The sequence below is a fragment of the Balaenoptera ricei genome, chromosome 20, assembly GCF_028023285.1.
Source record: "Balaenoptera ricei isolate mBalRic1 chromosome 20, mBalRic1.hap2, whole genome shotgun sequence".
Lineage (NCBI taxonomy): Eukaryota > Metazoa > Chordata > Mammalia > Artiodactyla > Balaenopteridae > Balaenoptera > Balaenoptera ricei.
In genome coordinates, this window is record NC_082658.1 from 16085401 (window position 1) to 16098177 (window position 12777).

General features: G+C 39.3%; 1 protein-coding gene across 2 annotated transcripts in view; it reads right to left on the reverse strand.

Annotated features, from left to right (window-relative positions):
- TLK2 (tousled like kinase 2) overlaps positions 1-12777 on the reverse strand; it is a 106844-nt gene that overhangs the window by 65845 nt on the left and 28222 nt on the right. For both annotated transcript variants that reach the window (XM_059907330.1, XM_059907329.1), the window contains exons 3-6: positions 6657-6728; positions 5643-5712; positions 4554-4597; positions 3731-3826 (exon numbers count right to left, since the gene is read on the reverse strand). In XM_059907330.1, coding sequence (XP_059763313.1) covers positions 3731-3826; positions 4554-4597; positions 5643-5712; positions 6657-6728 — 282 coding nt within the window. The remainder of the gene's footprint in view (positions 1-3730; positions 3827-4553; positions 4598-5642; positions 5713-6656; positions 6729-12777) is intronic.

A 12777-nucleotide genomic window follows, 5' to 3' on the forward strand; every position in this document is an offset into this window, starting at 1 on the left:
TATTTTATTTTTGACTGTGTTGGGTCTTCGGTTCGTGCGAGGGCTTTCTCTAGTTGCGGCAAGCGGGGGCCACTCTTCATCGCGGTGCGGGGACCACTCTTCATCGCGGTGCGCGGGCCTTTCACTATCGCGGCCCCTCCCGTTGCGGGGCACAGGCTCCAGACGCGCAGGCTCAGTAGTTGTGGCTCACGGGCCCAGCTGCTCCGTGGCATGTGGGATCTTCCCAGACCAGGGCTCGAACCCGTGTCCCCTGCATTAGCAGGCAGATTCTCAACCACTGCGCCACCAGGGAAGCCCCGACAAATAGTCTTGAGCCCCCACTGTGTACCCAACACTGTTTTGGGTGTTAGAGACTAAAAATTGAACAAGATATCTATTCCATGTGAACGGGGGTGGGGGGTGGGGGGGATAGTTAAAATGATTACATGTTTATGTAATAAACACTGTAAGAGATGGAAACAGCAGTAAATAAAACAAAATCCCTGCTCTCTTAGGATTAACATTCTGGTGGGAGAAGCTGGGCAATAGATTAATTGTATAGTTAAAAATTAAGATATTTAAATTATTAAATAAAAATATTAAAATTATACCACACAACGACAATGAATGATCTACAACAACACACAGTATGGATGAATCTCACAAAAGTAATGTTGAACGAAAGAAGCCAGACACAAGAGTATATACTGTATGATTCCTTTTATACAAAGTACAAAAACAAAAAAACCCACCTGTACTGTGAGAAGTCAGGATAGTGGCTATCCCCAGTGGCAGGGAGGGGGCTAACGACTGGAAGGGAGCATAAGGGGGTTTCTGGAGGGCCTGGTATTTTGTTTCTTGTACTGGTACACAGTTTGTGAAACTTCATTAAGCTGTAGACTTACATGTATACACTTCTATATGTATAAATATGAATCAATGAAAAAATTTACATATATATCAAAATTTAAATACATATGTCAGGTAGTAATAACTAAGAATTAAAGCAGGATTAGGGACAGAGTTACAAGATGAGAGGGACTGATATTTAAAGAAGTTGGCCAGGAGAGACCTCTCTGATAAGGTCATTTTTGAGCAACAGCCTGATGAAGAGATTGCTAATCATGCTATTCCTGAAAGAGGGAATAGCAGGTACAAAGGCCGTGAAGCAAAAGAGTGCTTCACAGTGTTCAAGGAACTTCAAGGAGGCCAGCATGGCCGCAGTGGTATGAGGGTGAGGGGGGAGCAGATGGAGTCAGGCGGATGGGGGGAGCAAAGATCATGTAGGAGCTTCTAGGCCATGTAAGCCCAGAACAGTCTGGACTAGTCCCTGGACAGTTTTGAGCAGGATCTGTCTTAATTTTTTCACGAATCATTCTGGCTACTATACTGAAAATAGGTGAGACACAGGCAGAAACAGGGAGACCACTTTGGAGATTTAATGCAGAGAACCAAAAGAATAGAAAAGAGGTTGGGATTTGGGTATTTTTTAAAAGAAAACAGGACTTATTGACAGGTTAGATATGGGGCATGAAGTTATGATCTGAAAAACTGGACAGAGTAAACTGTCATTTACCAGGACAGGGCAGACTGCAAGAAGAGCAGTTTGTTGTTGTTGTTTTGCTAGTGAGCAAGAGTTCCTCTGTGGACGTTTTTAAGCTGTCCATTTAGTTATGTAAGTGGAAATGTCAAGTAGAGTTGTATACGTAATTTTCAGGGAAACCAGTGCCCAAGTAAAGGGCTGGCAAGTTCTTTCATCCTAAAAGGCAGATATGGATAATGATACAAGTAACTTGGTAGATTTGGCATAGGTGCATGTGAAAGTTCTCTTCTGATTGCTTCTGCTTTCTCAGGAAAATAAAAAAGTAAAGCCATCAGTTGAAATAGTAGAGGAGGAGGAAGCGTTGCTGGAGGCTTGCAGGAAATGACAAAAATATGAAATATTCATCTAGGAAAGGGAACTAACTATGGAAATATAATAGGACTGGCAGCAACTAGGGGGTTCAGGAGGTTGGTGGTCATGAACTTAAAGTGAGATCAGTCAGCATGGGTATATGTGTTTTCCTCTAACCATGCTGAGCTGCTTAGACAAGGAAAAGGTGGAAAATTAGATAACCAGGGTTGAGTTTTTTCAGGCAAGTATGATGGAGAGAGAGTGGGGAAAGGGAGCTGAAGGGTATACACAAATCAGTAATTATAACAATGAAACACAGAATCTAAGTTAGAAGGATAAAGAGCTTCTCAGTGCAATGGAAAAAGGAAATTAAGGCTTGGTTCCTATTTTAACACCCAAGATATACTTAGATTTGCATAATAATGATGAGGCCCCAGCACCATTCATAGAGGTGGCAGAAATGTCTACAGATCATTGAATCATCTCTTTTGTTTTCAGGTAAGACCTGACTTAAATGGACACATGATAGATGGGTGGTCACACTACTAAAAACCAAATGAAAAAAAAATCTTTTTCAGGAAGAAAAGAGTAATAAGACAACAAAATTCTACAAATCATATTCGTCCCAAATAGATAATTCTGCAATCTCATTTAACATTTTAAAACTTTAACCGGTTTAAAACTTAATAAAAATATAGATATAGGCCTCCTCGAAAGTTATCTAACAAACCTCAACCTAACCAAACAGATCTACACATCAAACATTTCTAACATTTTTAAATATGACAAGGATGACAAAATAATAGCAAAAATTTCAAGTTGAATACATTTTCCTAAGTGCTTTAATAATCACCCTAATGAATGCATGTTTTCATGAGAGAGAAGAGGGGAAGGATATTTTAAAATACTTTAACAATACAGAAGACTAAATCATTTAGGAAAAAAGTAGTATTAATCAACTCTGCTAAGGCAGAGAAAAGCAACTTTCCTAAACAGAGACCTAGGATGAAAACTCCTGATCTCCCTTTTCCCTTGGATCCCACAGCAATACCTGAGGCATCAGTAGACATAATACACTCTTAAGTACAGAGTTCTTACTGGTATCAACAAATTATCCAAAGGCACTTGAGCAAATTAACACAAAACCCTACATTAGCTAGCTCAGGGATTCTCAACCTTGGCACTAGTGTCATTTTGGACTGGATTGTTCTTTGATGTGGCGCCTGCCCTGTGCACTGTAGGATGTTTAAGAGCATCCCTGGCCTCCGCCCAGTAAACGCCTATGGCATCCTTCCACTCACCCTCTATTTCTGACCAATAATTACTCCAACACTGCCAAATGTCCCCTGAGGGGACAAACTACCTCCGGTTGAGAACCACTAACTTGGCTATAATGTTTTTAAGAGTTTCAGATCTCACTTATAGGCAGAAAACAAACCTATCCCAAATTTGTGTAGCTTTAGCTTCTCTACTACATCACCGAGTAAGCCTTAAAAATAATTCAAATGCCAGGAGCTGACCAAATTTTTTTTAAAGGAATTTAGTTATAGGAACATTTAAGTCTGGCAAGGATAAAAATCTAATGTTTGGATTGGAAATCACTTCCTTGACAGAACAATGAGCTGCAGGCCTAGAAGTAATTTATTATACTGGGAGAAAAGGGTCGGCTCTTATAAAATGTAAATTTACAGATACAGATTTGAATCTAAGTTAAGTGATTCATAGGTAATGCTATGAACGTTTCTCCTTAATGCCTCACTCCCCTTGGGTAATTAATGGAAGAGAAACTTTGCTCCAGTGTTCCTGGGCTTCTTGTCTCCTACAACAGGTGTCAAATTTCTCCAGGTGAATGCTTACCGGTAAGGGATTGGATAAGGAATGTTGCGGTGAGGATCGTGCAACTGGTGGAACACTTCTGCCAGGGCTGGTTCCTGGCCCGCTTCCCCCAGCAAACTGGCCAACAGGGAAAAATGGATATGAATAATTCACAACAGTACTAGGCTTCAGATAAGGAGAGTAAAAGATTAATACACAAACAGGTCTTAATTATATACGGCCCCTTTAAGTCAATACATCTTATTCTAGAGAGAAAATGCCATATAAGTCAAATTCTGCTATCTTTTCAACGAGATTTTAAGGAGGAGCTCCAGCAGAAATGTACCAAGATATAAAGAAAACATGGCTAGAAAGCTGAAGGTACACATGGTTTTGAAAGGACATAAGAGAAGAATGTTTTCCCTTCTTGTCTCAAAATACATGAAGCAGGAATATAGTGGTACAGTGGATGTTAGTGTCTTCTTCAGTAACCACTAAGGATGGGTCAGTGAGCTTACTACAGGTTCCAATGGACTAAAGGGAAGAGGACAAAACAAGAGTCCAAGTCATTTCACTTCAATCTTTGTAAGACACGAAACCTAGTCTGGCCAAGAGAAAAATCACCTCATTTGTGAATTTTTATATCATCACAGAAAAGACACATCATAAACAAATTTAAATTTAGGAAGTCAGCAGCCGTTTCCTCTTATAGAGATGGGGCAGCATAGGGTTGATGAAGATGGGGAGGAAGGGGAGGAGAGCACAGTAAAGGCAATATATTCCTCTCTAAAGCCTTAAATGAACAAAGGGATTTAGGTTTTTTAAAAACTCACTATAGATTTCTTTTTCCAAAAATTTAACTTACCTCAAAGTAATCACTAATTTTATGTCCCCTAGGAGTGCCTTTCCCTGAAAATAAAACCAAAGTAAGTATAGTTTTTCCAGTAACACAAGTAAACCATCATTCACTAAAGTGTACTATGTATTCAATAACTGCCTATATTGTTATCAATTCAAATGTCAAGCTTACTTTTAACAAATGAGCCAAAATACCTGTATCATAAGAACAGAAGACAGTTTCCTCCACAAAATAGAAGACAGTTTCCTCCACAAAATTAAAAGACTGAAATAAGCAGTGAAAGAAAGACTTTTTCACAGCTCGCTTTCCTTTAAGATTCACTAATCTTTCTTTTACAAGTACACTAACAAAACTCATGCCACAACTGTGCATCAAAATAAAACTAAACTATAAACTACACCCCCAACTAAGAGGATAAAAAATTCAAAACAAATTCATCAGAACAAAAGGGTTTATTCTATTTCACAAAAAACTTTATGTGACCTTGTCACTTTGGGAAAATTTTCTCCCAAAAAAGTAAAAAATGATTTGCAGATTAAAAGAATATGGAAAAAAAAAAAAAAAAGACTAGGGTGTCCATTTCTTGGAAGCCCTGCCATTCATTTATTTTTTCTTTAATTATTTACAGAAATTTGGCATTATTACCATCATATTTACAGATTTATTCCACTGGGCACCAATGTACAACTAAATAATTGACATGGAAGAAGGGTAGGTAAAAGGACAGCCATGTGACTGAAACCATTTCTGCTTGCCTATTTATTAACAAATCACTGATCTAGTGTAAGACATAGTTAAAACTCCAATGTAACCTCTTTTCTGTACAATAAATGCTTAGTCTGAAGACATACCCATGGTGAGAAGATCGTTAACTTACAACAGGGAAAAACCAGAGTCCCCAAAGAACTAACACTGTTTCCTCAAGTGTGTATCAAATGGCAAGTCTATAATAAACAGCCTGATATTCCCTTAAGGAATACAAATCTCCATTGTTAGGAATCCCTGTGCACAAACTAATTACTTAGTGTGAGCTGGAAATTTTCTATCTAAGTACATAAGAATCTAGTATTTTTACTGGTGTGAAATTATTACTACCTTGGCTAGTTTCATATGGTTCAGCTTTTCTTTTCCGGTTTCGCTGGTCATTCTGTTTTTTCTCAGGAGTCTGTTAAATACCATATACATCACAATTAGCATTTTGTTAAATTTTTCACATTATGAAAATTAGAGAGTATGTACAAAATATCAAATTTATAAGGAGATTTAACTGGCTCAGACAAGTCCTAAATGAGTGTCCTACTCTTAGGGCAGGGTCATGGAAAGAGTACAGGATCTGGAACCAAGCCACCTATACAATTTTTGGCAAACTGCTCAAAATATCAGAGCTTCAATTTACTTATCTGTAAATCAGGGTTGCTGCAAAGATTAAATGAGCTATTTTACAAAGCACAAATGTAGTACAAGCATCTAGCATATAGTAGGCTCTCAGACAGCAGCTGTTACAATATTTCTACTTTTTTTTTTTTTTTTTTGGCCATGTCACTTGGCTTGCGGGATCTTATTTCCCCAACCAGGGATTGAACCCAGGCCTGGCACTGAAAGCGCCGTGTCTTAACCACTGGACCACCAGGGAATTCCCACAATATTTCTACTTTAAAAGAGCTTAAATCTAATCCTTTTTTCCAAAAAGGAAAGATATACATAATCAACTGACTAATTTATTGAAAGTTTTATCTAAGTGCAAAGTAAGCGGTTACCTATCTATGCAGCTAGGTTGTGTGCCTTTAAAAAAAAAAAAACTGCAAATTTTCTTACTAAAGTCTGTCGGGCCACACTAACCCACTCTGTTGAAGTACTGAAAAGTGCTAAAATTCAAGGGCACCTAGGCTAATTCAGCTACAACTGCAAATCTCTACCCTTTATTGATAATTATGATTATCATAATAAAAACCCATCAAGGCCACATCACAACTGTACAACGAGCAAACAACTCAAAGGGGAGTCATTCACACAGACCCTAACAGGACCCCAGAGTTTGCAGTGCTATGGTTTAACCCAGACCAAAAGTGTGGCAATATGAGAAGTCTTGCAGTGGATGTGGCTTCTTACCTCTACTTCTTTATCACTCAAGGACCCCACGCTGCACAAGCTCTGGTTGGAAGACTCACTATTGAGTGGCCCCTGAAAAGAAAAAAAAAAAAAGTAATCAAAAGAAACTTATTTAAGGATGACAGCAAAAATGAGGGAGAAGCCATTTGATTTTGATATCTAAGTCAGGTCAAAGAAGCCAAGAGTTAACTGCAACACCTCTGAGCCAACTTGAAAAGAACTCAATCAACCATATAGTACAGGGCCCTCATGTTAAAATTCTCTAGCTAATACTATTTTCATTTCCTTTATAAACTCTGAACTCGTGCAAATTTTCCCTTCTAGAGTACTTCCACATGTAGCAAGTTCATTCTTTAAGGAAAATAAGCAGGGGAAAATCAATTCTCTTGGCCTCTTGTATCACACAGGCAATATCTGAAAGTTGAGGTGTTAAGGGGTATGTCAAGGGTTCCTCATGAGGAGGTGGTCAGAGACCATAATGAAGGAAACGCTTTTCCGAATCATGCTTTAAAAGAGGCATGACGGCTAAGCTCAAAAAACAGTTACAAGAGATTGACTTCTAGCCTAATGGCGTGAGGATCTCTGCTAGCTCACTCCTCAGGGAAACTGATGCAAATTATTTTTAAAAACCACCATTCAAAGCCTCTGACAATGGTCCCTAAGGGCAAACAGCAAATGAAGAAACAACCATTCAATAAAATCTATGAAAATTCAGCCTGAAAGGTGAAAAGTCTGTGGTATTAAAACCAAGACCACTCTCCCCACCCCACCCCCACCCCCACCCCCGACCCCGACCCCCCATCTCAGCAAGGCTCCAGACTGCTGCAGCCAAGAGCACAAGGTCCCCTCTTCCCCCAGCTCTCACTCCAAGGGCTTTCTTCCTGGGAGGAGCAGGACTTCGGGCTTCTCAACCCGTCCCCAGCCCCCATTACTGAGGCTAAGTCCCAGGCAAGTACATCAAAGACAGGAGGCTCCCTTCTGCCCAACATCGACTTGTGGAACAGAGGCTCTGCCTTCGGCATGGTAAACCGAGAATACTGGGATCCCAACAGCCCTCTCGCTCAGCTCATGAGACAGTGGTTCAACACCAGGAGAGACAAGCTGCTGTGGTGCCCCATCTCCACATTCTACCTCCTGGCACTCAGTTCCTACAGCCTGAATGTCACTCACAGAAAAGTATTACTCACTGTCCCCACTCCCAGCCCCAGAACCCTGCCTTAGATATTTTGCCAGGGAAGAAAAGCTGGAACATGTAGTACCAAATCTTTTCCCAAAGGACCTGACTTCATTCCCAACAGAGTGTGGACAAGTTTAAATCTAAGGGAGGTTTTGGTAAAAGGCAGCAGAAAGAGATTCGTGTAATGAAGATACAGTCTAGACTGTAGGTCAGCTAGTTTGCAGGAGAGAATCAAGGAATAAGACACCAGGGAGGAGACCTCCTGGGGTCAGAACAAATAGCAAACATTGACCTCAGAAACTTTTCCTTCCAAGGAGCCCCAAATTGATTGGATTAGTTTGCAGAGGAATGTATGCCTCAGGGCACTGTTGAAAACAAGAGAGCAATCTGGACAATTAGTGTAGTTTAACAGCTGGGTTGGTCAGGAAAAGAGAGTCCTACTGAGTACCAGTCACCACAGGGTACCTGCAGGCTTACCTAAAGCCATGCCTCCCTGAGGAATACCATCAGAGGCTTAGCTCTGGGGGGATGGGTGGTAAAACAGACTTCACTAAAATAATCCAGCCAGTCACTAAACAAATAAACAAGCAAATAACAATAACAAGGCCCCAAAGAACAGGATGAGAAATCAGTACCCAGAGATGCTACAATGTATCATCTAAAATGGCCAATTTCCAACAAAAAATCATGAGGCATGCAAAGAAACAAACAAGTATGACCCATATACCAGGAAAAGAAAAAAAAAAAGCAGGCAAAAGAAACTGCCGGTGAGAATGACCAGATGCTGGATTTAATAGAAAAATATTTCAAAATAGCCATCCTAAATATGTTCACGGAACCAAAGGAAACAGTAACTAAAGAAGTAGAGGGTGCTTCCCTGGTGGCGCAGTGGTTGAGAATCTGCCTGCCAATGCAGGGGACACGGGTTCGAGCCCTGGTCTGGGAGGATCCCACATGCCACGGAGCAACTAGGTCCGTGAGCCACAATTACTGAGCCTGCGCGTCTGGAGCCTGTGCTCCACAACAAGAGAGGCCACGATAGTGAGAGGCCCGTGTACCGCGATGAAAAGTGGCCCCCACTTGCCGCAACTAAAGAAAGCCCACGCAACAACGAAGATACAATGCAGCCAAAAAGTTCCCTTAAAAAAAAAAATAGGGGTAAATCTTCATGACTTCAAACTGGGCAAAGAATTATTAGGTATGACACTAAAAGTGCCAACAACAAAAGTTAAAAAAAAGATAAACTGGACTTTTTCAAAATTAAAAACGTTTATGGTTGAAAAGACACTATCAACAAAGACAACCCACAAAAGAAGATATTTGCAAATCACATATCTGATAAGGTACTTGTATGCTGTATAAAGAACTCTTACAATTCAGAAATAAACACAGATAACCCAATTTAAAATGGGCAAAAGGTCTAAACAGATATTTCTCCAAAGATGAGATACAAATGGCCAATAAGCACATGCATAGAAGCTCAACATCATTAGCCAAAGCGGAAACACAAATCAAAACCAAAATGGGGTACCACTTCACACCTACTAGGATGGCTAGATTCAAAAAGACAACAAGAAGTGCTGGCAAGCATGTGGAGAAACTGGAACCCTCACACCTCACACACTGCTGGTAGGAATGTAAAATAGTGCAGGTGCTTTCAAAAACTGTCGGGCAGTTCCTCAAACAATTAAACACAGAGTTACATATGACCCGGAATGCTATTCCTAGGTCCACACTGAAAAGAAATAAAAACATGTACACACACAAACCTGGACACAAATCTTTACAGCAGCATTACTCACAAAAGCCAAAAGGTGGAAACAATCCAGATATCCATCAACTAATAAATGGATACACAAAATATGGTATATTCATACAATGGACTATTACTTGACCATAGAAAGGAATCAAGCAGTGATACATACTACAATATAAACAAACCTTGAAAACATTTTGCTGAGTAAAAGAAGCCAGTCACAACAGACCACATATCAAATGACTCCACTCATGTGAAAATCCAGAATAGGGAAATCTAAGACAAACAGAAAGTAAACAGTAGTTGCTTAGGGGAGGAGTTGGAGAACATGGGGGTGATAGCTAAAGGGTATGGGGTTTCTTTTTGAGGTGATAAAAATATTCTAAAACTGTGTTGATGGTTGTACATATCTGTGAATATACTAAAAACCAATGAATTGTGTAATTTAAATGGGTGAATTGTATGGTATATGAATTACATCTCAATAAGGCTGTTAAAAAAACAACAGTTACTAGGCTTAGCGTCAGAAATAATTCACATTCCTTTAAGGGTGTATTAAGTTTTCTTTTCACTGTGTCCTTAAAGCACTATTTTTAAACTGTAATCAACACAATATACCAGAGAGCTTCACAGATACTTGTGAAACTGCAAATAAAAAAAATAAAGTGAAACTAGGGATAAGAAATAAAATCAAATCATGTATTCCCAGTGACATAAATCAACAAAGGACTTATTCCTTTAAAGATATAATAAGAGTTCCATGATGTTTTAACTGAAAAAAAAAGAGCTTTATTTACATAAGAATTCTAGAATAATTTAAATTGAATCTTTCTATGCCTAAATTCTTAAAATATTCCGTTTGTGAATTATCTTTATTGTAACCATTATGAAGTATTCCGCGCCCCCCTTGGATAGTAATAAAACTGTACACTATATTTTAACTATCCACTTTACCCACCAACTATCCATCATTTTCAAAAGAAAATGGCGGGGCTTCCCTGGTGGCGCAGTGGTTAGGAGTCCGCCTGCCAATGCAGGGGACACGGGTTCGAGCCCTGGTCCGGGAGGATCCCACATGCTGCGGGGCAACTGGGCCCGTGTACCACAGCTACTGAGCCTGCACTCTAGAGCCCGCGAGCCACAACTACTGAAGCCTGTGCACCTGGAGCCTGTGCTGCGCAACGGGAGAAGCCACCGCGGTGAGGAGCCCGTGTACCACGGCGGGGAGTAGCTACCGCTCGCTGGAAATAGAGAAAAACCCACACACAGCAGCAAAGACCCAACGTAGCCAAAAATAAATGAAATAAAATAAATTTATAAAAAAAAAAACAAGGAAATGGCAAGTGCGATGAATACAGGCAAGAGAGAACTGAAGAACCTATTTTTTATTAGCAATTACTGATAATGACATAAACTATAAAGTGTGCATAACAGTGGTGTACATTGTAGTGTTTGAAATATCGATGCAAGAGGCACAAGGATCCTTGTGGTTCCTTAGGTATGTGTGTCTAACGAAAAGAAAAAAAGGATTAAGAATCACTTAATCCTCCCTTTCCCCATCCTTTTCTGATGCACAGCATCCCAAATTATTATAAAATCATTAGATTAAATTTAATTAGCAGGGATAAATGACATACATTCCCTGTTCTAAAACAGCTTACTGTCTAGTAAGGGAGCTAACCAAAGGCTTTTAGGCAAACAATGTTATCTTTCAAAAATGTCACTATCACTAAAAAACAAAAAAGGCAGAAAAAAACTGAACTAAATTAGATGAGGATAAAAAGGCATGACTAAATTCAATGTATGATCCTTGCTTTGACTCTGGATAGCAAAACAAAGCAAAACCAATCAAGGACATTATTGGGACAAAGGCAGAAACTGAATATGGACTATATAGTAGATAATTAAGTTCCAGTCTATTATTATCAGTCCTTCAATTGTAAATTTTCCTATTTGTTGCATCTTTTTACTAAGGTGCTTTATAAGTTTTGTATGAGTTCATATTCGGCTTTGAGGGAGTTCTCCACATTTCAGGGGTTAAGGAGCAGTCAGTCCCAAGGGAAGTTTAATGGTCACCTCTGCCAGTGCCCTACAACATTCATCAGTTCCAAACATATTTATACATTAGCTTTCCTGCCCAGGACTTCCACACAAAATTGGAGTTTCCATTTCTTGTGGCTTTTAACATCCACAATCCAAAGTTAGGCAGCTCACTTCCATCCTATGTCCTGGACTGGTGGGCAGTTTTACTAGTCTTAATTCATAGACAGGTTTGCCCCTTCCCAATTCCCACCCTTATACAGTTCCAGTTCAAGCCTTTGACCTCAGTTACTAACCCCAGGGGGAAATTAACCCCAAAGGCATAAAAGCTTATGGGTTACCAAAGTTTAACTCCCATTCACCACTGTGACATCTTCGTCTTCATCTCCCAAGTTAAAATAACTGGGATTCAATTTTTCCTATTTTTCTGATACTGCTGACATTCAGGAATTATATAATTTTCATTTAGCCAGTCACTTTACTGAACTGTTATTCTTTCTAATCATCTCGCAGTTTGTTCCTCTTGAGTTTGTTGTCTAGATATAAATCATAGCGTTTATAAATAATAAGCTTATACATTCCTTTCCACAATTTATATCTTATTTGTTTCATATTTTACTGCTTTGAATAAAACAAAAATAATCACCATAAAGAACACTGTTTTGTTCTTCTTTTTTCAAGGTGACTCCTCTAGTGCTTTACCATTAAAAACTGTAATAAGACTGCAAAGAGCCAAAACAATCTTGTAAAAGTTAGAGTTGGAGGTCTCCCACTTCCACTTATTACAAAGCTACAGTAATCAAAACATACGGCACTGGCATGAAGATAGACATACAGACGAAGGATATAGTATGTTCTTAGATTGGAAGAATCAATATTGTCAAAGGAGTAGCAGGAGAGAGTCTTGTTGGAGCAGTTCTACATCTTGATTGTGGTGGTGGATACAATAAGCTACACAAGTGATAAAATTTCACAGAAGTACATGTACACACACACACACAAATGATGTGCGTATACATGAAATCCGAATGAGTTCTGTGGATTTCACCAATGTCAATTTCCTGATTTTAATATTGTACTATAATTACATGAGGTGCTCACATTGGGAGAGAAGGGGTACATGGAACCTCCCTGTACATTTTTTTTTT